The sequence below is a fragment of the Papaver somniferum genome, chromosome 6 (genome assembly GCF_003573695.1).
Source record: "Papaver somniferum cultivar HN1 chromosome 6, ASM357369v1, whole genome shotgun sequence".
NCBI classification, from domain to species: Eukaryota; Viridiplantae; Streptophyta; class Magnoliopsida; order Ranunculales; family Papaveraceae; genus Papaver; species Papaver somniferum.
The window spans coordinates 116,858,403-116,882,443 of NC_039363.1; the positions used below are offsets into that span (position 1 = coordinate 116,858,403).

At 36.9% G+C, this 24,041-nt stretch overlaps 2 protein-coding genes and 1 long non-coding RNA gene across 3 annotated transcripts; all 3 read right to left on the reverse strand.

Annotated features, from left to right (window-relative positions):
• Nucleotides 1–390: 390 nt before the first annotated feature.
• LOC113288998 (RNA-binding protein 39-like) lies at nt 391–8,151 on the reverse strand. Its single transcript, XM_026538153.1, has 13 exons — nt 7,991–8,151; nt 7,082–7,759; nt 4,974–5,055; nt 4,833–4,889; nt 3,825–3,880; nt 3,501–3,732; nt 2,722–2,883; nt 2,360–2,443; nt 1,515–1,579; nt 1,187–1,421; nt 1,000–1,088; nt 807–921; nt 391–697 (listed from the first exon to the last, which is right to left on the reverse strand). Exons 2-13 carry the CDS (start codon nt 7,708–7,710, stop codon nt 656–658), a joined length of 1,848 nt encoding a protein of 615 aa, XP_026393938.1. The 5' UTR covers nt 7,711–7,759; nt 7,991–8,151; the 3' UTR covers nt 391–655.
• Nucleotides 8,152–14,828: 6,677 nt separating this feature from the next.
• LOC113286084 lies at nt 14,829–15,527 on the reverse strand. Its single transcript, XR_003329100.1, has 3 exons — nt 15,434–15,527; nt 15,263–15,337; nt 14,829–15,108 (listed from the first exon to the last, which is right to left on the reverse strand). It is a non-coding gene; the product is annotated as an uncharacterized LOC113286084 (long non-coding RNA).
• A 2,329-nt stretch (nt 15,528–17,856) lies between these two features.
• Nucleotides 17,857–22,957, reverse strand: LOC113288999 (T-complex protein 1 subunit eta). The gene is made up of 14 exons (XM_026538154.1): nt 22,804–22,957; nt 22,435–22,695; nt 21,776–21,901; nt 21,484–21,687; nt 21,201–21,370; nt 20,973–21,108; nt 20,460–20,576; nt 20,135–20,254; nt 19,962–20,060; nt 19,784–19,873; nt 18,956–19,043; nt 18,557–18,645; nt 18,386–18,460; nt 17,857–18,231 (listed from the first exon to the last, which is right to left on the reverse strand). Exons 1-14 carry the CDS (start codon nt 22,816–22,818, stop codon nt 18,154–18,156), a joined length of 1,668 nt encoding a protein of 555 aa, XP_026393939.1. The 5' UTR covers nt 22,819–22,957; the 3' UTR covers nt 17,857–18,153.
• Nucleotides 22,958–24,041: the final 1,084 nt, after the last annotated feature.

Below are 24,041 nucleotides of genomic sequence, written 5' to 3' on the forward strand. Positions count from 1 at the left end.
GATGGATTTGTTCCTCGACAGCAAAACGTTACCCAGAGATATAGAATTCTAGCTAAGCTGGTGGATTTTAAGTCCACGCTTCTTCATTTGGCGGTCATTTTAAAATTTTCAAAAAGTTGCTTGCACATCTTGCGGCATCTTTTATTTTCTCCGGATTCTTTCTTAGGTACCAACTTTGACTAAGCTAGTAGCCTAGTAATGAAAAAATAAGATAAACTTTCTTGTTATTGACGTTTCCAATCTATCATTACCTAGTGGGGAAACAACTTTGTTGTTATTGACCCGTCTACAAGTCTCAAACAGAAACTACTAGTTTTAAAGTATGACCTTGCAAGACCTATAGGCTTCCGAAGTTAAACTACTTTGAGACATAGGATGCATCAAAGAAACTGACCAGCCTCCATTATGGAGGAAAATAAAAGAAACTTGATTAAGCAAAAAGAAAGACATAATCTTGCTTTTACACGCTATGTAAGTATAAAATCTCTACAGATTGTTTTTCTCTTGCTCTAGGCAAGTCTGTTCACCTGTAAAAGGGATTTAAAGTATACACCTTGGAACTCAGGAAGTCAAATTCATTGCTTTGTTACATAAACCAAAACAAGACACAATAGGTGTAAACCGTTGTACTTGTAGTCTTCTGGTAGCACAGTACTTATTTGCTATCGGGGAACTTGGCCTCGTAATTCAGGGGTAACTGTAGGAAGACACAACACAGAAACAAGTAAGAATTATATCAATCCAGTCATGCAGTTAGGCATACGAGTGTATACATAGTAAGTACAGAGGGAGAGGGAGAGACTTACCATGTATGCTGCAGTTATCATCTTCCCAGCAAACCATCTCCCATGAAGAGCACGCTGCGCACTCATGGCTGATGTTGTAGTTTCAAACCGCAAGTATACATGCCCAGCACTGTCCCTGTAAGTGGATGACAAACATAAGAAAACAAAAAATAGTCTAAAGAAGAGAACATGTCTAGAGAAAACAGTTACATACTTGTCCACAAAAATATGTTTTACTGTCCCAAACTTTGAAACTTCATCTTGAACGTCATCTTTAATATCCAAATCAAAATCAGGTTCAGTCTGCAAATGCAACATAAAAATTCAGCATACTAGATGAAATGTGAATGGATCATGACCGAATGCAAACAAATCAATGGAGGAGACCAATTTTGGCAAACCTCAGATGTCGGATCGAACATATTCTTCAGTATTAGGCATTCACTTGGGACACCCACAGAATCAATAGGAGGCACAGATACTGCAGTAACCGGAAGGGTGGAACCTGGTAAACCAGGTAGTGCAGGTATAGAAGCTTGTCCAAATGCAGCAACTAGTGGGTTGATGGCAGGTCCACCACCAAGAACTGATGTTGCTGGTAGAGCAAGGGAAGCTCCATTTACAACAGGAACAAGGCTGCATGGTAGATGTAGAGACTAAAGTCACTTTAAAGATATAAAAAGAGGTAAAAGGAGAAGAAGAAACAGAGATAGCTAAGCAGCAACTAACCTTGATGTGGTGCCACTTCGATCTAACTTCGACATGAGACTGGCTCTAGAGCGGGAATTCAAAGTCTGTACATGAAAAGAAACTAAATTATCAAGTGCCAGTAATTAGCCATGCATCAAGAGTTGAGATTTACCATTGATTAATTCAAGGATGACATGTAGGAATACTAACATTCATCCACAACTATCTAGCTCTTTGATAACCCCAAAAAACAACAAAATATAGTAATTATCATGGTAGACGTTATCAGTCCAACTAGCATGTTACTACTTTTTGCGGCAACTGCTAGTAGCATGTTACCAGAAGGTCAACAGAACAAATAATGGATAGGCCAAGTACCAGCAGTGTACATTACCTATAGCCACAAATTTCAGAATATTTAACTGAGTCGCAAAATGTCTTGATTATAACCACGTTGACATAATCTATCTCCGTTACTAGTAAACTGAGGCAAATATTAACTAGTCAGAGAGATGAAAAACGATTGATTATACCAGGTCAAAAAGTTTTGGTTGAACTGCACGTTTTCTGGAAAACTTCAAAAGATACTCTGCAGTGTACGCAAAATTCACTAAACTAATTTATCAACAGCATTAGATCCTGTAGTCTATACCACCTTTCTACAACATATTGATAGAGATGATTCGAACAACACACTACACAAAGAACTTCTGCAGTTCAAGTTAAGCACTTATTAATTGAGAAAACAACCTCGAAAAGCATGAGAATGATCACAACGTGACAGAAGAATAACTTTTGAAAACAGATGATATTCATTCATAGCTTCATGCCACCATCAATAAATTAGTCTTCAAAAAGGAAAAGAAAAAGTAATCATAACTAACCAAGCCTCCACCATCATCATCATCAAAATCACCAGCATTAACGCCAAATTCTTGCATCCCAACTTGATCCGACACAGCTGATACCTACAGGCATGAACAAGCAACAAAAATTTGGTGAGCCAATAAAGTGCAGTGGTATATACTGATCTAATCTATTCTCCACTCTCTACAAAATTATGCTTTTAAATCATCTCTCATTATAAAATTTAGGGTCTACTATTTTATCTGTAATGGTTTCTTCTACTCCCTCCGTTTCTTAAACATATAGTCTAAAATGCAAAAGTGAAAGTATCGCTTTTTAAGAAACGGAGGTAGTATTAATTACCAAACAGAAAAGAAATAAGAAAAAGGTAGTTGCCCACCTTGATGATCCTCCCTGCAATGTCTAATTGTCCATTCAAACTCTGAGCAGCTCTAGCATCTTCAAGACGTGCAAACTGGACAAAACCAAACCCTTTGCACTGCGCAGTCTCCTGGTCAAGAGGCAATTGCACCAGCTCCACAGCACCAAATGGTTCAAACACCTGGAAACACAAATCAGATCAAGTTTGGACATCATCCTACATCTTACTTATTACTCAACAGGTCACATAGAAATCCTTGCAACAAAAGGAATGGTATATTATAATCATCGGTAACCAAGAAAGAGCCAAATAACACATCTAAATCAAACGATTTATTTGCAGATTTTATATTATTACGAATTGGATATAGTTACCATACAGTTACCATCATATCATTTTAAAACAAAGGGCCAAGACCAACATACACATCTGCAAGTACCCAACAGTAATTGACTAATTACAGCAAACCTCTATTTCAGAATAACATTGGGACCATATAAAACCTCTCTTTGTCAAGTTGTGACCATAATTTTTTTATTCATATATGAAGTTTATTCCTTCGTAGAAGTATTGTTATATACAAAGGTTTTACTGTACTAAAAACCATTAAACATGTAATCAAGTGTTGTACGTAACCTAACATATTAGCCCATAGTTACCTCTAACATTACCAAAGCTATCAAGATAGAAAGACGAGAGATAATCCAATAGTCTCCTGTTCTAAGGGTTGTGTCAAGCCGAACTGCATAAAAAGAAGTCAAAAAAATAAATAAAAACAAAACAAAACAAAAACCTACCTGGCGAAGTTGTTCTTCTGTGATGTTGAAGTGCAAATTGCCAACATATAGCCTCCGAGCTCCTCCCGAATAAGGTCCAACAGAACCGCCTGGTCCCACTACAGCTACATTTGATTGAACCAAGTTCTTTTCAGCCTCCGATGGTTTAACCATTATCGGTTGGCCAAGTAGAGGCTGACCAGAGAGTGCTATAGCCATAGGGACAGACATTGAATCATAGAATTCTATATACCTGCAAATCAAGCCACACATGCAAAGATGTGATCTGACATATACAGTGATATATAGTATATAGAAGTTAACATTAAAAAGCAGAATACTTACCCAACACCTTTTGAACGTCTTGAATTGCGGTCCATTATGAGGCGGACATCCCGTACCTGATGATCGTTTAAGTAAGTTGTCAACGAGATAAAACAAAGAAGTAAGATGCGTAGTGACATTTGTGAGAACTCACTTACAAAAAGATGATCTTACAAAGATACTCAGTAGTTTATGGTATTGCACCATGAGAGGCAGCTATATGATATTGCCTGTCACGTTGAAGTGCCAAGCATTAAACTCACCAAATATAAAGAACGTAGTGACAGATGCACAAGAAACACTATACTATCTACACCATATTATGCTTGTGTTAGCATAATATGGTAGTGACTTATCGCTAATTCTCAAAAATAACCATATTAGCAGTTGAAAAGATACAAAACCACGGCCGCAACACTCTCTAGCATTCTATTTCTCTACCATGAGTATCACATCTTAAGTTCACCAAAAATAAAGAATGTAGTGACAGATGCACAAGAAACACTATACTATCTACACCATATTATGCTAGTTAGCATAATACGGTAGTGACATACCGCTAATTCTCAAAAAATAACATATTAGCAGTTGAAAAGATACAAAACCACGGCCGCTACACATTCTCTAGCATTCTTTTCCTCTACCATGAGTATCACATCTTAAGCCTCGACTAATTCAATTTGGGGTACGAGGTACGAGAAAGCTTCAACAACTATGGATGTGTTTTAAGGCTGGTACACGAGGGCAACAAATTTAAACTCATAGTAATATGTTACTACCCATAGAATTTCATCCTTTTGAAGAGCCCATAATTGTAACTGTTGTTATGCTTTCTGTTCTGTTCGCCAAGCATCATCTATTTACAATCCTATAACATGATCACTCACTATCAAGACAATGAATTTGGGCAATTTCAAACATTAAACTAGACTACAGTAATAAATTGAAAAACCAAAAAACTGAAGAGAACTTATGTATACGCTGAATGCTATGGTGTACCATAAGCATGAAACACAAAAATGTACTCACCTTGCCCGCCCTTGAAAAGAAATCGTACACATCTCTCTCATCTGCCTTCAAACAAATCTGTTGAAATTGTTGGTGGAAGTCAGCAAGCAGGCATAAATTACTCAAACTATTATTGGGCATGAACATACATGGCATTTATACCTGATAAGCGAACACAGTTCTCTGATCTCTTTCAGGATCTGCCTCAGGCTCCGCAACTTCTTCCTTTTTCTCCTTGTGGCGTCTGTAAGAGAAAAAAAATCTTGGACTTTAAAGTTGCGGTAATAATGGAAGTTAAGCCGAACATCATAAATACTAAGTTATGCATTTATGACATGAAAACTGCTCAGAAGTTTAGAACTTGGAGCAAATATCCAAGTGTTGCACGAAGATCAAATCCACTGACAATTACAGAAGGGAACTGCAAGAACACAAATTCAAAGCTGTTAACCAGTTGAGCTTCTATTCCATACCACATTACAGGAACAGAGTTTGTACTATACCTCAAACATGTAGAGCACATAATGAATATGCCAAAAGGAATACGTCAGAGCCACATATCCATATATAGAGATAACTAAAATCCTGGGGATACAAGCATGCAAAGAATTAGCATGCAATCAATGTTTATTAGACTGAAGACAGATACTGCTAACCAAGTAAAGCATCCTTATGTTCTCCCCGATACCCGGTACTATGACTGACCAGTATGACCAAAAAATTACATAACATCTAACAAGTATTGGTAGAAGTTCCATAACCTAAGGATATTGTGGCCTAGGCTTCACTCTCCCAATTTTCAGCTTTGCCCACAAATTGTCAAGAAGATACGGGTGCTCAGTATATGGCTTAGTAGGAATGCACCCAAATGCCAAGTATTAGGCACAAATAATGTGCAGAGTCAAACGACAAGGAGGTAGCCGTGACGAATGTCTTTTCTTTAGAAAAACAAAAACAAAAGAAGCAAGAACGTCCCTAAAATGCTTTCATTGAAAAAAAAAATATAAAGAAAATAATTAACTCCGATGTTAGCCAAAAAAGATATACAACCAATGAGAATCCAAGTCAAAGCAAAGAAATATAAAGATTGTTGAGCATGTGTCAGATTGGAAAGAAATACGATCAAGCTTAAAAAAGTTAAAGAAAACTTTGAAATTTAGAAATAAGAACTCGAGCACCGACTCTAGTATATGTTTCTTTCGTAAGTTTAGATGAACGAAACAGAAAACAAACTTCCCCCTTAAAGAAGGGGCAACTTCCACAAAGAAACAAAAATCAGTTAAAAATGGCTGAAAAGATCAAGGGCTCTCTTATTTGAAATGGCAATCGTCCCACACACATAACCAATCCCTAACTAGTGATTCGTTTTGGAGATTCAATGGGTGCAAAAAGGTCTCCTAGATAACGCTTTGAATGCACATGCTAAAATGTAACCTAAAACAAATCACTGTATCAAGAGGCCAAACACCCGTTATCCTCACATGCACATCAGAAGATGAACAGATGAAAGTGCTTCTCAAGCAAAGACCATTAACCCCAACCAGCAATTCTGCAAGAACAAATACAATTAAGCTATTCTTGTTCTATCGTGGAGGATAAATGGGTAATAAAAAGAAAGATGACATCACCATGCTCATCAAAACCTCTGAATCAATAAAGCCAATTTTGCTAAACGAGCTACTAAGGCAGATTTCGGAAAGTCTACCTGAGCCTTGCCTGGCTCAGACATTGCCCTAGAATATAACATTCAATATTCAATTCTCAGTAGTACTATAACAGTACGAGTATATTAACCTCTGCTCCGGTACCACAGACATCCAAACAGCACACACAGACATGCATATATGCATATAGTAATAGGTAAATCTGTATTGTCTATCTATACTAAGGAAGGTAAGAGTCGTAATTAAACAATGAAATACATCCAAAAGCCACTTGTGTCGATTACGGAGGAGTTGAAGTGTTGGATTAATTGGCATCAATCAACATTAAGAATAAGAAAACAGCTCTCTATTTTAAGTTTGACAGACAATACTCAGTAGATACGAAACCAAGCACATATACACAACAAAGATGTCAATCCAAATACCTTCATAAAGTGCTACTACTTACTTTTAATATTCAATCTAGGAACATTGCAGAATTAAGTGAAACCAAACAGTGCATGCATGCAACAACTATCATTTTGAACTAACATCACTGGTTTAGGGAACATTGCAGAATTATATAAGCTTATAAAGAACAAGATAGGATTAGAAAACAGATGTTACCTGCTTTCCCGTTCCCTCTCTCTTTCTCTTTCTCTTTCTCTTACCCTTTCTCGTTCTCTACTCTTCTCTCTTTCCCGTTCTCTTTCTCTGCTCTTCTCTCTGTCCCTTTCCCGTTCAGCCTCCTTATCACGATCATTACGCCGTCTTTCAGAGGTGCTGCGACGTGACCGATCGCGCTCTTTCTCGCTTTCGCGGTCGCGCTCTTTTACCTTATCATGGTCCTTATCTGTGTCTCTATCCCTGCTGCTTTCTCTTTCCTTGCCATTCCTATCCTCTGCACGTCTATCCTTGTCTCTATCTCTGTCCCTATGCTCTCTGCTGCTTCTATGCCTGTCCCTTTCACTCCTATCTCCATCTCTAGACGACCTGTGATCAGGAGACGAACGATGGCGTGATGAACTCTTCTCTCTGCGTCGATCATGGTCCCGAGTGTCATCTCCAGATCTTGCACGTTTAGACCGACTATCTAAATCATCGTCGTTCTCATCACTCCTGTGTCTAGAACTCTTTCTATCTTTTCCCCCTGATTTCACAACATCATCACCACCATTATTTACTGTATCTTTCTCCTTGGCTTGTGAGATTTCAACAGTTTTTTCTAAATACTCAATTGCATCATCAAAGTCCATCGAGGAAATCAAAAAAAGCTTAATTCGATTATCTTGGTTTCTTCAATTACTGCACAGAGAAAATTATGAACTCGGATGAGAGATCTAACGATTATACAGGAATTTCTTGAACCCAAAACCCTAGAAATTACAAGAATCTTCTTAAAAAACAGAAGAGAAATAAAGAATCAAAAGACAGTGTTATTAAACCTATATTGAATAATAACGAAGGAATCAAAAGAATTATCGATAAATTACTACCAGTATTCTAGGGTTTTTGAGAATCTGCAGAGAAATTTACCTCAAAAACCTCTTGAGAAGTCGCGTAGGAGCGAAAAGAGTTTTCGATAGAATCCTCTCTCTCCCTTCTTGCTCTCCCGAGTCTACCAAACCCCTGGATGGCTTACACGGTTTCGTCCGGCAGAAGATTTTCTTTTATATGGCTTGTTTGTATTTCTAGAAAAGTGTATCTACACGTGCCAATTGACAAGATTACCGAACGGTAGGTAAAATTAGTCGTCGATCTTTGGCCTTACACTGCCACCACTTCAACTTCTGATAAAAAAAAGATTAAACAACGGCCACAATTTGGCTGATTTGCAAAATAGAGTTCGTTGGAGTTGTGGCAGAACTCAAATTGAGATGGTACTATACACCGAACTTGCCGGTTGAAGTGGGAGTGAGACTAGTGCATCCAAAATATTATAACACGACTAAAGGCGTTGGTGCCTTCTTCAAATTAAAAAACAAAATGTAGTACATTCATTAATTTGCTTGTTGAAGTGAAAACAATAGCTCCTAAAGTACGAAATCGCAACCCCAGAGTGAAAACAAAAGACCGAGGCGATATGGTCAAGAGATAGTTAACTTAAAGTCAACCATAGTTAAATTTTGATTTTGCTCCTGTTTTTTTATCTGATCTGGTCTTTTTCCATCAACCTTTTGTTTTAATTCTCAGTCTTGTTCATTTGTAGTCAGATTTTTGTTTTAATTCTGTTGTTTTTTTTTTATGTCTCCTCTTGATTTATTTTGCCCTAGTTTTCAATTTTTCCTTTTCCCTTTTATACTTGTCAATTTCTGGTTCTAATTGGTTTCTTTCTTCTTTAATGACAACTTAAAATCCTTCCTGATTGTTGCCACACACTGGTGTTGCAGTAATGTCCCATCACATCATGCAGTATAATCACAGTTGGCAGGTTCCAAGTTGGCATAATCAAAGTTGGTTTTTTATTGCAGTGGTGCATCTGATTTTCAACCTTATCATTTTCTCTCAAGTTTATCTGATTTGGGGTTATTATAATGATTCTCCTGCTTCACCTTTATGGAAAAGTGTTTTTGTTGTTATCCTTATTTCTTCAACAGCTTTGAGGTTGTCTAAAGTTTATCTTTGTTCAGTTTTTCTTAAACCTTTCACCTATACTTATCTAGCTATCAGTTTGACACCTCCTTCAAAATTTCTTTATAAATATTATATCAGTCGATCTCAGTTTCTTTATACGCTTCTATGTTTTTACATCATCTTTCTTTACTTCAACCTTATGGCTAGAACATCTGTGAATAACATCTCTCAACAGATGAAAGAAGTTTCAATTGGTTAAGAACCTGTTAGAAGGAGGGTTGTTATGCACTCAAAGACTGCAATCCTAAATGGAGTTCGAGATTGGAGGTATTGTCTTGCTGGTACGCTTTATGCTCCTGGTGTCATGATCTGACAGGATGTTGAAAGAGCTGTTATATTCATTTGGCCTCACTTAAGGAGACACAATCAATGGTTGATTCAGGTGTGTAGTTTGGAACCTAATATTTTTGTTATCAAATTCCAAGTGAATGAGGATAAAGAAGCAATTTTGTTTGGAGGGGCTTTGAATTTTGATGGTTATTTGGTAGTCTTAAAAGATTGGAATTTAGCTATGGACTATCATCTGTTAGATTTATCGGTTTCTCCCTATTGGCTAGAATATAAATATCTTTTACCTGAATTCACTTGTGTTGATATCTTGAGAATGATTGGTAATATCATTGGAGAGGTTAGAGTTGTTGAACCTGATGGTGTGAATCCTCCTACTTCCTCAAAATATAGAGCCTTAGTTCTTATTAATGTCAACACTCTGCTTATTACTGGTATTACTGCTGCTAATGTTGCTGGTGTCACTAGGTGGATCGGTTTCTTTTATGAAAAACAACCTTATAGACTTTGCTCTGAGTGTAAGGTACCTAATCATGAAAACAACAATTGTGCTGATATGACTAATCGTATATGTGAAATGGAAGAGGCTGTAAGAGGATTTGGATTTGCTGAACCAGTTTTGCTTCCACAACGAAATCCTCAGCAAGAAGCTCAACTCTTTTTACAACATGGTACTCAAAGGAGAAATAGACTGAGGCAGCCAGTTGCTCTGGAACAACCTAAGCCTTTTGATGGAATGCGACTATCCATCTTCACGGATACTGATTCCGATGATGTAGCCTCATCATCTTACCATAATCATTCGATACTTCCCCCTTACATAAGGACAACTTCTACGCTGCCTAGTGATGGTGCTAGTACTAGTGGTACTAAAAAGCGATATCGCAGACCACCATCCTTGGTTATAACTTCTGAGAATCAACTTGAAGATGCTGAGCTTGATAGAGAAATTATTATTGTTGGAGAAACAACTTCAGTTCAAGATGATACTGCCACTGTAGAAGAGAATAATATTTGGGACATTTTTGTTGCTCAGGCGATTAATGCTCAGAACAACACTGATGCGTGGCAACATGTGTTTTTCTCAACTTATTGTTCTTTATCGAGTTTTCCCTTCTTTCGTACTCTTTGTTGTTTTTGCATTACTTTTGTTTATATTTTTACCATTGTTTACACCATGAAAATCTTATCCTGGAACTGTCAAGGTATAGGAAACCCTATACTAGAAACTATCTTAGCTTCTGTTTAACCAATCATGACCCGGATATTTTTTTCTTATGCGAAACCAAAGCTCGGGCCAATAATATGAGACTCTATCTTTATCGAACTAAATATCCTAATTATTGGTTTGATCCTTCTGTGGGCCTTTCTGGTGGTATTTCTCTAGCTTGGAAACAAGTTATAGAAGTTGAAATAATGCACACTACCCCTAATATAATTCATGCTATAGTTCACACTCATGACAACAACTTGGATTTTTTTGTCACATTTATGTATGGAGTGCGTGATGCAGTAGGAAATAATAATCAGTGGCAATATTTGCTTGATATGTATTCTTTTGTTAACCTGCCTTGGGTTTTGTTAGGAGATCTAAATTTCACTATGAATGACTCTGAAACTCATAGTATTAATGCATCTCATCCTCATCATGCTAGACATGTTAGGAATTACATACAGCAAATGGGTCTAATTGATTTGGGTTTTTCGGGAGCTGACACAACTTGGTCGAATCATAGAGATGGAGAGGCTCATGTCTCTGTAAGATTAGATAGAGCTTTAGTAAACATTCGTTGGATCAATAATTATACTAATGCTCATTTGCAACATTTAGTTCCCATTGCTTCGGACCACAGCCCTATTTTGTTGCATACTGTTCCTAGTGTTAGAAAACACACTCCATTTAAGCTTTACAAGTGTTGGTTCCAAATGGACTCTTGTACAGACACTATCAATCGAAGCTGGCAACAACAATTTATTGGCTCTCCCTCCTTTCAGCTCTCAAGTAAGTTAAAATTCACTAGATATCATCTGCAATTATGGAAAAAATTCTCTTTCGGGAATATTGAGTGTAACCTTCAGAATATTCAGAATCAACTTCAAAGTTGTTATTATGATAATTTACCTGCAACTCATCCTTTAATTCGACAACTAAGTTCTTCTCTTCAACATTGGCTGACTATTCAGAAAGAATTTTTCATGCAAAAAGCAGGTTACAAGTTTCTTGAGCAGATAGAAATACATCTTATTTCACTCTTTGGCTAATTTCAATAAAAAAATAACCAACATTCAGGCTATTCAAGGGCCTTTGGGTGTTTGGTATGATGATCGGAGTAATATTGAATCTATTTTTATTAACCATTTTGTGAAGATTTCTACTACTTCTAAGTCGCGGGTTAATCAAGATATATTGCAGTTATTTAGTCCTTGTATCTCAGAAGAACAAAACTTTCAACTCATCCAAGTTCCTGATTCTCAATAAATTAAGGATGTGGTATTTCAAATTAGACCTTGGGCTTCTCCAGGCAATGACGGATTCCAAGCTGCTTTCTATCAACAATGTTGGGAGACCGTTGGCTCTGAGGTAATCTCTATGGTTCAATACTTCTTTACCTTCAAACATATGCTCAAGGCCATAAATCATATATATCAAGTTCTGATACCCAAAATTCAAAACCCCCAAACCCCAGCTGATTACAGACCAATCGGTATGTATAATGTTAGTTATAAAATTATCTCCAAAATTTTGGCGAACCGTCTTAAACCTTTACTGTCTGACCTTATATCTCCTACTCAAACTGCCTTTGTTACAGGCAGGCATATTCACGATAATGTTATCATAGCTCAGGAGATTCTTCATAGTATGAAACTTAAGAAGATAAATAAGGCCTTGGTAGGTTTAAAACTAGATATGTCGAAAGTTTTCGACCGGGTACAATGGTTCTTTTGTTATCAATTTTTCGACAATTAGGTTTTCATGAAGATTGGATTACTTTGATTGATCAGTGTATATCTACAACAAATATTTCTCTTTTTATTAATGGTACTCCCAGTTCTTCATTTTCTCCAACTCAAGGATTACGCCAAGGAGACCCTTTGTCTCCTTATTTATTTTTGTTTATCATGGAATCCTTCTATAGACTTTTGCAGCATCATGTTGATTCTGGTCTTCTTAACGGTACTAAAATTAATCAACATTATCCTCCTATCAATCATCTGTTTTTTGCAGATGATTGGTTGTTGATCTTCCAAGCTACTTCTGGTCAGATGAGACATCTACAAGATTTGATTCAAACTTTTGGACAAGCTTCTGGACAGGTTATTGACATGCAAAAGTCAACTTTATTCTTTGGTAAACACACTTCAACTGCTGATAATCTAGTATTTATGGTATTATGAATATGCAAGTTATGGGGTTGGGTGAGAAATACTTGGGCATTCCCCATTTGTTGCACAGATCAAGGCAAAAGAATTGTCAAGGTATTATTGTTAACATGACTAACCGGTTGCAGGTTTGGCATAGTAAAATTGTTAACCAGGAAGGAAGAATAACTCAAGTGAATGCAGTACTGAGCACAATGGGTACGTATCAAATGCAGATTTTTAAACTGCCAGAAACAACAATTCATCAAATGGACAACATCCAAAGGCGTTACTGGTGGAACAATTTTATCAACAATCATTCACAACAACTAATTGGTTGGAAAAAGGTATGCGTACTTAAAAGATTAGGAGGTTTAGGTGTTAAAAATTTAACCAATTATAATTTAGCTCTTTTTGCGAAATTTCCTTGCAATTATTACATAATCAAGATGTTATTTGGGAAAAAATCATTGAAAGGTAAATACTTCCCTCACAATGATTTGCAATTTTTCCCTTCACCGGCATCTACTGATTCAAGTTGGGTATGGCAGAGTATATGGGTTTGGCTCGACATTGTTCTTAGAAATGCAAAATGGCAAGTAGGTAATGGTACTCGCATCAATATCTGGACAACTAATTGGATTCCTTCCATGCAGATTGTTATTCTAGATTGGAGTGATCTAAATACAAGTAATATTCAATGGGTTTCGGAACTAATTGATCCTCTCATGCAACAATGGAATATCCCACTTCATCGACAACTATTTCCTGCAGACCAGGTGAATTCCATTCTCACTATTCCTTTACAATTAGATCAAGAAGACAAGTTGGTCTGGCCTTTTACTAGTTCTGGCATCTTTACAACTGCTTCAGCATACAAGATGCTTTGTGAGAAAGATTTGCATATTGACATTTCAATGGGTTTATCTCAGCAATTTTGGTTAGCCTTTTGGAAATTGAAAGTGCCTTACAAGTTTCAAATTTTTATGTGGAAAGGAATACATGATGCAGTTCATGTTAAAGCTCGAATTTTCAGACATCTGAATACTGATGATAAAGTTTGTGTTCTGTGTAGTATGAATCAAATAGAAGATTTGGATCATTTGCTTCTTCATTGCTCCTTCTCTCAAGCAATATGGCAGAACTTTTTTCCTAATCAGTTTATCTCTATTGTGCAGCATCCTTCAGTTCTTTCCTAGATCCAGACTTGGAAGCTTAAGGATTTTAACATAAATATTAAACAAACATCTCAGGCTGTGCACTTGGCTCTCTGCATATGCACTTTATTTGGAAGCATAGATGTATGGTTGTTTTTAGTAATACAACACACAACCATCACACAGTCATACATCAGATAAACTCTTACAGGGCACATCATCATTTAGATACCTCTTTTGTTGATCATGGTCAGTCTCATAGGCATAAATACATCTTGCATTTGCCTTGGGAACCTCCACTTTTTCGGTTCTTAAAGATAAATATTGATGCTTCATATAATTCTGATTCTTTGTTAGCTGGTATTGGAATTATAATTAGAAATTCTACAGGAGCATATGTCATGGGAAGGGGAGCACTGAAAAGAGCTATAAATATCCAGCAAGCTGAAGCCTGGGCTTTGTTAAAGGCTATGCAAATAGCAACAACAAATGGTTGGTCCAAGGTCATTTTCGAAACAGATAATCTGAGTATCAGTTCCTTTTTACAACATCAAACTAGTATCTGTCACTGGAAATGTTTGCCTCTTCTTAGAAACTGTGTTAACATGTGTAATAGTTATCATGTTTGGTCTTGTGAGTTTGTTTATAGGTCTTGTAATAAAGCTACAGATGCATTAGCAAAGGCAACTCGTAAACATAATTTATGTGGGGATTGGTGGAGTTGGCCACCCGACTTTCTAATTCCTTACATAAATCATGATGTAAGAAACCTGCTTGTGTAATTCGAAGTTTGTTCTTTGGTTAAAAAAAAAATAGCTCCTAAAGTACATTCCTCTGCTCTCATCAAAAACTGGGGTTTCCATTCTCAGTTCCATTGGAAAGGCTACTGAGTTCGTGAATCAAAAATTGGGAAAAACTTCCATAGACAAAAAAACCTACTTCAATCATGCACTTTAAGATAGGATAAAACAGGAGTACAACTTCAACTAAACAAACAAACCCATTCTAAAGATAATACACTAACATAAGACAAGCTCCAAAAACTGGATTTGTCTTTCCAACTATTCCAAAAATCCTGACTGCTAACTCCCACCCACACCATCCTAGGAAGGAAATAAAATGTTTTCCTTCATTTAATCACCGTCTCATTCCTCGTCCTCGTCCACGACCTCGACCCATAGCACTTGCAGCAGCGTCTCCTTGTGCACTCTCAGACTGAAATAGACGAAAAAAGTTGACAACGGTGAATTACAAACTAATAGCTAAAAAAATTCAACAAATATCTCATCCATTACAAGTTATTAAACACTACTAAAGTTGGATCCTACAGAAAATAGATAAACAGTAACTAATCGGAAAATCCAATTACCTTGGGATTTTTGACTGTCTCGTCAACACTTAGAACAAGGCAAGCTGCCTCAGTTGCAGCATTCATAGCATTTATCTGAATGTATAATTAAAAATTAGATCCCATACTGCCAGTGGGAATACTGTCAAAGATATCTGAAAGAGGTGAAAAAAAATAGAGAATGACAATGACCTTCACAACTGCAGGCTCCCATACAAAGTTAGCATATGAATCTACAATGCCACCGGTGTTGATGTCCACTCCATAAAGGGAACCTTCACCTGCAATTAACCCCTTTCATGTATTAGAAACAGCAGATACCTGACCACCTTGGTTCTAATGGAAACCAGAATGGCCATAAAGCAACCTAATGATTACGCCAAGGAGACCCTTTGTCTCCTTATTTATTTTTGTTTATCATGGAATCCTTCTATAGACTTTTGCAGCATCATGTTGATTCTGGTCTTCTTAACGGTACTAAAATTAATCAACATTGTCCTCCTATCAATCATCTGTTTTTTGCAGATGATTGGTTGTTGTTCTTTCAAGCTACTTCTGGTCAGATGAGACATCTGCAAGATTTGATTCAAACTTTTGGACAAGCTTCTGGACAGGTTATTGACATGCAAAAGTCAACTTTATTCTTTGGTAAGCACACTTCAACTGCTGATAAGTCTAGTATTTATGGTATTATGAATATGCAAGTTATGGGGTTGGGTGAGAAATACTTGAGCATTCCCCTTTTGTTGCACAGATCAAGGCAAAAGAATTTTCAAGGTATTCTTGTTAACATGACTAACCGGTTGCAGGGTTGGAACAACTCAAGTGAATGCAGTACTGAGCACAATGGGTATGTATCAAATGTAGATTTTTAAACTGTCAGAAACAACAATTCATCAAATGGACAGCATCCAAAGGCGTTACTGGTGGAACAATTTTATCAACAATCATTCACAACAACTAATTGGTTGGAAAAAGGTATGCGTACTTAAAATATTAGGAGGTTTAGGTGTTAAAAATTTAACCAATTATAATTTAGCTCTTTTTGCGAAATTTCCTTGCAATTATTACATAATCAAGATGTTATTTGGGAAAAAATCATTGAAAGGTAAATACTTCCCTCACAATGATTTGCAATTTTTCCCTTCACCGGCATCTACTGATTCAAGTTGGGTATGGCAGAGTATATGTGTTGGGATCGACATTGTTCTTAGAAATGCAAAATGGCAAGTAGGTAATGGTACTCGCATCAATATCTGGACAACTAATTGGATTCCTTCCATGCAGACTGTTATTCTAGATTGGAGTGATCTAAATACAAGTAATATTCAATGGGTTTCGGAACTAATTGATCCTCTCATGCAACAACGGAATATCCCACTTCTTCGACAATTATTTCCTGCAGACCAGGTGAATTCCATTCTCACTATTCCTTTACAATTAGATCAAGAAGACAAGTTGGTCTGGCCTTTTACTAGTTCTGGCATCTTTACAACTGCTTCAGCATACAAGATGCTTTGTGAGAAAGATTTGCATATTGACATTTCAATGGGTTTATCTCAGCAATTTTGGTTAGCTTTTTGGAAATTGAAAGTGCCTTACAAGTTTCAAATTTTTATGTGGAAAGGAATACATGATGCAGTTCATGTTAAAGATCGAATTTTCAGACATCTGAAAGTTTGTGTTCTGTGTAGTATGAATCAAACAGAAGATTTGGATCATTTGCTTCTTCATTGCTCCTTCTCTCAAGCAATATGGCAGAACTTTTTTCCTAATCAGTTTATCTCTATTGTGCAGCATCCTTCAGTTCTTTCCTAGATCTAGACTTGGCAGCTTAAGGATTTTAACATAAATATTAAACAAACACCTCAGGCTGTGCACTTGGCTCTCTGCATATGCACATTATTTGGAAGCATAGATGTAGGGTTGTTTTTAGTAATATAACACACAACCATCACACAGTCATACATCAGATAAACTCTTACAGGGCACATCATCATTTAGATACCTCTTTTGTTGATCATGGTCAGTCTCATAGGCATAACTACATCTTGCATTTGCCTTGGGAACCTCCACCTTTTCGGTTCTTAAAGATAAATATTGATGCTTCGTATAATTCTGATTCTTTGTTAGCTGGTATTGGAATTATAATTAGAAATTCTACAGGAGCATATGTCATGGGAAGGGGAACACTGAAAAGAGCTATAAATATCCAGCAAGCTGAAGCCTGGGCTTTGTTAAAGGCTATGCAAATAGCAACAACAAATGGTTGGTCCAAGGTTATTTTCGAAACATATAATCTGAGTATCAGTTCCTTTTTACAACATCAAACTAGTATCTGTCAGTGGCAATGTTTGTCTCTTCTTAGAAACTGTGTTAACATGTGTAATAGTTATCATGTTTGGTCTTGTGAGTTTGTTTATAGGTCTTGTAATAAAGCTACAGATGCATTAGCAAAGGCAGCTCGTAAACATAATTTATGTGGGGATTGGTGGAGTTGGCCACCCGACTTTCTAATTCCTTACATAAATCATGATGTAAGAAACCTGCTTGTGTAATTCGAAGTTTGTTCTTTGGTTAAAAAAAAATAGCTCCTAAAGTACATTCCTCTGCTCTCATCAAAAACTGGGGTTTCCATTCTCAGTTCCATTGGAAAGGCTACTGAGTTCGTGAATCAAAAATTGGGAAAAACTTCCATAGACAAAAAATGCTACTTCAATCATGCACTTTAAGATAGGATAAAACAGGAGTACAACTTCAACTAAACAAACAAACCCATTCTAAAGATAATACACTAACATAAGACAAGCTCCATAAACTGGATTTGTCTTTCCAACTATTCCAAAAATCCTGACTGCTAACCCCCACACACACCATCCTAGGAAGGAAATAAAATGTTTTCCTTCATTTAATCACCGTCTCATTCCTCGTCCTCGTCCACGACCTCGACCCATAGCACTTGCAGCAGCATCTCCTTGTGCACTCTCAGACTGAAATAGACGAAAAAAGTTGACAACGGTGAATTACAAACTAATAGCTAAAAAAATTCAACAAATATCTCATCCATTACAAGTTATTAAACACTACTAAAGTTGGATCCTACAGAAAATAGATAAACAATAACTAATCGGAAAATCCAATTACCTTGGGATTTTTGACTGTCTCGTCAACACTTAGAACAAGGCAAGCTGCCTCAGTTGCAGCATTGATAGCATTTATCTGAATGTATAATTAAAAATTAGATCCCATACTGCCAGTGGGAATACTGTCAAAGATATCTGAAAGAGGTGAAAAAAAATAGAGAATGACAATGACCTTCACAACTGCAGGCTCCCATACAAAGTTAGCATATGAATCTACAATGCCACCGGTGTTGATGTCCACTCCATAAAGGGAACCTTCACCTGCAAATAACCCCTTTCATGTATTAGAAACAGCAGATACCTGACCACCTTGGTTCTAATGGAAACCAGAATGGCCATAAAGCAACCTAATGATTACAGAAGTTTAAATCACTGTATTCTGCTAAATATCAGATAACATATATGAAGCACATTTCTGGTTGGGAATATCAAGCTCACGCCATAAAATATCTAGCATTTGTTTCCCTTCCTACACTATCAAAGAGTCTTAATGAATCAGCAATAAAAAACACTAACCAATAAAATATCTAGCATTTGTTTAGAGTCTAATGAACCAATAGAAAACACTAACCAGATGGAAGTGCATGCTTTTGTCTGAGTTTGTTCAACACGTCAGTGGCATCAAATCCAGCATTATCACAGAGCTGCCTTGGTATTACCTACAAGGACGTCAGGTGAGGAATGGAGTTAATGCTGAAAAATATTTATAATAACTATCACAGCAAACAGTTGGAGAACAGCAAAAGAAAGATATAAAAACGCTCTTTTCACGAGGCAGGAGTTAGCAGAGCTTTTTAGCTTTAATTTCTCACTGCTTCTTACGGTAGCTTAACGCGAACAAATCACAGAAGCTCCAATGCAAGTACTGCTAGGTTTTCGGCTTCCTCATATAGAGGTGGCAAGTTATGTGAAGTTAAACAAAAGTGTAACAGGCTGCCTGTTTATTAAGTCCGCCGTGTTTAAGAATCTGGATAGGCTAGCGCGAAGGAGTTTAAGTTCAATTAGATGTTATATTGTCCGGTGACTGATTTTTCTGCCCACTGAGATAATGCAAAACATATATTAGTTGTGACTATCCTGGTTCAATAAGCTGCTTAGAACACTGGATTAGTATTCAACGAAGTGATGGACCTAATGGTCCTTATCAGCCGACGAATTTCTTAGAAATCGGACACCCGAAACCATCTCTTCCACTAGGTCCTACCCGTCAAACAAAGGCCATGGTTATCTAATTTTCGAGTGTAGAATTCCTTTGCAAGTCAATAAGGTTTGCTGGTAGTGCAGCCAACCACACATACAAGTATGTAGACAACGTAAGATGAAAGCTATGTAGGAGAACTCAGACCAGAATAAAGAAAATCACTGAAGTAAAGGAATGGATAATAGCAATATCTCTTACCTCAAGTGCTTTGGCATAAGAATTTATAAACAGCTGAGACTTCCCAGCTATTGTTCGTGCATGCTGCCTCAAGTACCGGCTTATCTCCATCTACCACATGAAAATAAAGGTTTAGTCCACATATCAATACCTTACATAAAAGCTACTCATTTTAGCTTCACATAAGAATATAACTGACATCGATTGCACCGCCACCAGCAACAACAGTAGAGTTCTTCATGGCTCTTCTGACTATCATAATGGCATCATGCAAACTTCGTTCAGCTTCCTCGATAAACTGATAAACAGGTTCCAGTTAGATTCTGAATGCTAAACTTATAAGTAGTAATGGACACTCGGTGTTTTATGTACCTGATCAGCTCCTCCGCGAAGAACAATAGTTGCTGTCAGACCTGATGGGCATCCACTGAATATGTTAAAGCGTTCATTTCCGACTTGTTTTTCCTCAAAAACCTCACAGGTTCCAAGAATCTGCACACCAGAATATCTCCTAGTGAGAACTCAACTAAAGAGAAAAAGTGGGAAAAGGTCCTCAATTACATGACAGGCAACAAGGTAACCAGCCAATGAGAAGTTTTATGGGAGGAACAGTAAGGCGCAAATATAATGTGATAATAAAATATTTGGTTTCCGAAATGAAGAAAGCTATGCAGGAAAAAAAAGAGAGAAGATAAACCTCATCAATGACGTTGTTGACTGATGTCTGAACCATTGCCCCAGTGGCTGCAGAAACCCGTTGCAAATCCTCTTCTGTAACACGACCAGCGCAGAAAATATCTCTATCTGCAAAGTACTGCGCAAACACCATCCAAATAGTGGGGCTGAATAATCTATTACTACATTTTATAAACCCACAAAAAATAACAAGAAGAAAGAAAGTTACAATATACATACTACTGAGGTAAATTGTCAAACTCTCATCAGAGAAAGTGTTTAGCACATACATCGTCAAAACTCTCATCAGAGAAAGTGTTTAGCACATACATCTCTTTTGGTTTACGATGTACTACAGAGACTAACGTCCTAAAAAGGCAATTTACAGAGAAGGGCAGTAACGATTTATCATCTCTTTTGGTTTTAAAATAATGATACCAAAACATTAGTGGCTCTGCTTAACAACCTTCGTATTGGAGTTGGAGGATTTCTAAAGGGTATCAATATATGAACGAAAGACTTCACAGATAGATACCTGAGTTGCTAGATCACCAATAGCCAACCGTGATAGAACAATTTTGGCACCACTTTGGGCACACTTATCCAACTTGTCGTATATGATGTTCCACTCAGCATCAACAATTGATTGATACTGTAAAGGATCAGAAAGTCTGCCAAGAAAGAAAGAAAAATCAGCCAATTAGCAAAAACTACTTATACTGTCTAACAGACAAAATAGGAAACTACTTGCACCAATCATAACCTGATCTCGGCGTTCTCTTTCTCTGACTTCAATTCAAGTTCAATGTTGAGTATGAGTATCTTTGGATTCGAAAACTGCTTTGGTTGCTGCTCAAAACCAGCATACGAGAATGTCTTCTTAAATGCAACACCGTTTACAAGAAAAGAATCACGCATTGTACCTCCTGGAACCTACATGCCAACCAGAATTCTTGGTGTTTTGAAAATAATGCAACTAAGACTGCTCAACGAAGTAACTTTTTACGACTTATGTATCCAAAAAATGTGTATAAAAGGAGCTTTACCTTCTTGATACCAATTAGATTGAGTCTATCATCATTGCCGATGGCAGTGACAGCATCTACAACCATAGTTGAAAAGAACTCCTTTTCTCCACCAATGAGCTTTGAGGAAAGTGTTGTGGAAGCACATTTAGCCAATAACAACTTCTTTTCTTCCATACTTTTACCTTCAATGCTCACAGCAAGGTCTTTGATTTTCTCAATCGCCTGACACATAAATTGTAACATTAAATTTCCAAAATATATTTATTCTTACATCACTATCAAGGGAAACAATTGAGTTCAGAATGCACACCAAGTCGGCTGCAGTTCGGAAACTCCTTATGAGATTTCTTGGATGAACTCCATCCTCAATGAAAGGTTTGGCCTCTTTTAAGAACTCCCCACAAAGAAGCACAACGGTTGTGGTTCCATCACCAACCTGCACAAGGAAATTAACTATGAGGATAAACCATCCCACTTAAAAGGCAATCCTATGTATTGCATTGCATCAGCTCTTCTAGTAGGAACAAAGAAATATAACGAAAATCGTAATGGAAATTTAAAGATTAACATTAACAAAAACCAAGTAACTTCCTTCACTAGTGGTGAACCAACTTAATATCCATTATCTGCATAAAATGCACATTTTTTGTATACCAGAACAGTGAAAAAATTATCCAAAAATTCAATGACCTGACTAGTATACAACCTCCTGAACTAAAAGGACATTACTCAGTTAAAAATTAAAATACACAGTTCGTGTTAGTTTAATTCATAGTAAATCACATACCAAGTTAGGGTTCTGCTCACTAAGATCAGCAGAAAATTCATATCAAACAATCAATTAACCAAACTAAATCTAACCAACTTCAAAAACCGGATCCATTTGAAATACATTACTTCCAAACTACTAAACTTCGTATTCTTAAGTTAAAACAAAATTAGGGTTTTTCAAAGGGATTAGCAGTGTACCTCAGAATCTTGAGATTTAGCGATATCAACAAGGATTTTAGCAGCTGGATGTACTATATCAAGTAGTTTCATAATAGTAGCACCATCATTAGATATGGTAGTGTTACCCTTATCATCATGAATAAGTTTATCCATTCCTCTTGGACCTAAAGTTGTTCTAACCACATCTGCAACAGCAGTACACGCATTGATGTTACTAATTAGTTGCGCTTTCCCTTGTGATGTATCTGTTCCTTCTTTCAATAATATGATCTGCGGTTGCTGCAGTTCACAAAAACAACAAAAAAACAACACAGAGATTCAGTTAGGGTTTCATTAATCGAAATCAGTGAAGAAGATGTAAAGAGTGAAAGAGAGAGTGACTAGTACCATCATGTTCGACATCTTTGTGAGATCGAAGATCCAAGATATGAGAAGTATGAACTACGGATTATATAGTTGCTGGCGGAAGGGTTTTAGTTGAGGCTTTCTCAGAGAGAAGAAGGCTCTGGAAAAATGTTCTGCGGAGGAGTGTGTAGTTCTCGTTTTCAAAGTGGCCATCACATGCCCTAAAATGACTCGAGTTACCAAATCGTGTGTTGTGGGAATCGGTGACTCATTCGCGATGCAGCCTGCCCTTGCCTTGCCGGACATAATAATGGTTAACCAAGTGTTCCGATTTCCGATTAATAGCGTGTTTGGATACCTAAACCACAAGTGGTTTTACTTCTCCCAGAAGTTGAAGTTAGAAATGGAAGTATTTTTAGCGTGTTTGGATATCAGAAACAGAAGTTAGAAGTTGCTTCACAAAATTCTTTTATTTTAGAAGTAGTTTTGAAATAACATCGTCAAACTAACTTCTTGCCTAGAAATCAAAAGGCTACTTCTAATAGCGCGAATCAAAACTACCGCTTTATGAAAAGTTAACTTTTTTACTTTTAGAAGTTGTTTTAAAGTTATAAATCCAACTTGACATTTAACTTTTATGGGTCAAAAGGGGGAGAGAGAGAGAGAGTGAAAAAGTGAGAGGGAAAGCTTTTGTCCGTTATTCTCGTCGGAAATGGTGAACCTCAACAGTTTGTGTCTCAAACAAGAAGAAGATCAAGATCCAATGAGTGCAAATCCCTCAAGACTTACCAAGAGAATGCAAGGATGAGACCGGATGTGACATTGAGAGATGGGGAAAATATCAAGGTGGTTAGAAAAGTTATTGGTGTTTCCATGGATAGAAAAGGGAAGAGAGATGTGATTCATGTTGCAACCTGGTCAGGAAATAAAAGAAGATTTTGTTGGCTCAGTTTTAGGGATGGAATTTGGTTAGCTCGTATCTTGAAGATGGAAGCAATGGTTGTGATGAGAAGTTATCCAAATGGAATTTTATAGAAGATAAAGATTGGATGTTAGCTGTTATGATGAATTTATTCGTCTTCAAGTTTCTCACAACAATACATATTCAGATACGCTTTTTTTTTCCTGCCGGAAACAATAGAGTCGGATGGTGGGACACATGGATTTTCTTGGAGAATTTGATATCTAGTGTATCTAAGCAAAAAGAAAATAAAGTGATCAGGGAAGAGTTACTAGTGAATTCAGCTTCAAATACTTAGTTTGACACAAATAAAAAAGAT

What these genes read in the sequence shown, in the direction of transcription:
- LOC113288998 (XM_026538153.1), bottom strand. Translation starts at nt 7,710, where the DNA reads ATGGACTTTGATGATGCAATTGAGTATTTAGAAAAAACTGTTGAAATC. An exon ending in ATGATGATGGTGGAGGCTTG is followed by an intron (nt 1,580 to 2,359) that starts GTTAGTTATGAT and finishes TTTCATGTACAG; the next exon opens with ACTTTGAATTCCCGCTCTAG. An exon ending in AAACATATTTTTGTGGACAA is followed by an intron (nt 922 to 999) that starts GTATGTAACTGT and finishes ATCCACTTACAG; the next exon opens with GGACAGTGCTGGGCATGTAT.
- LOC113288999 (XM_026538154.1), bottom strand. An exon ending in AAAGCATGCACTTCCATCTG is followed by an intron (nt 18,646 to 18,955) that starts GTTAGTGTTTTC and finishes GGTTATTTGCAG; the next exon opens with GTGAAGGTTCCCTTTATGGA. An exon ending in GGGAGCCTGCAGTTGTGAAG is followed by an intron (nt 18,461 to 18,556) that starts GTCATTGTCATT and finishes TTATACATTCAG; the next exon opens with ATAAATGCTATCAATGCTGC.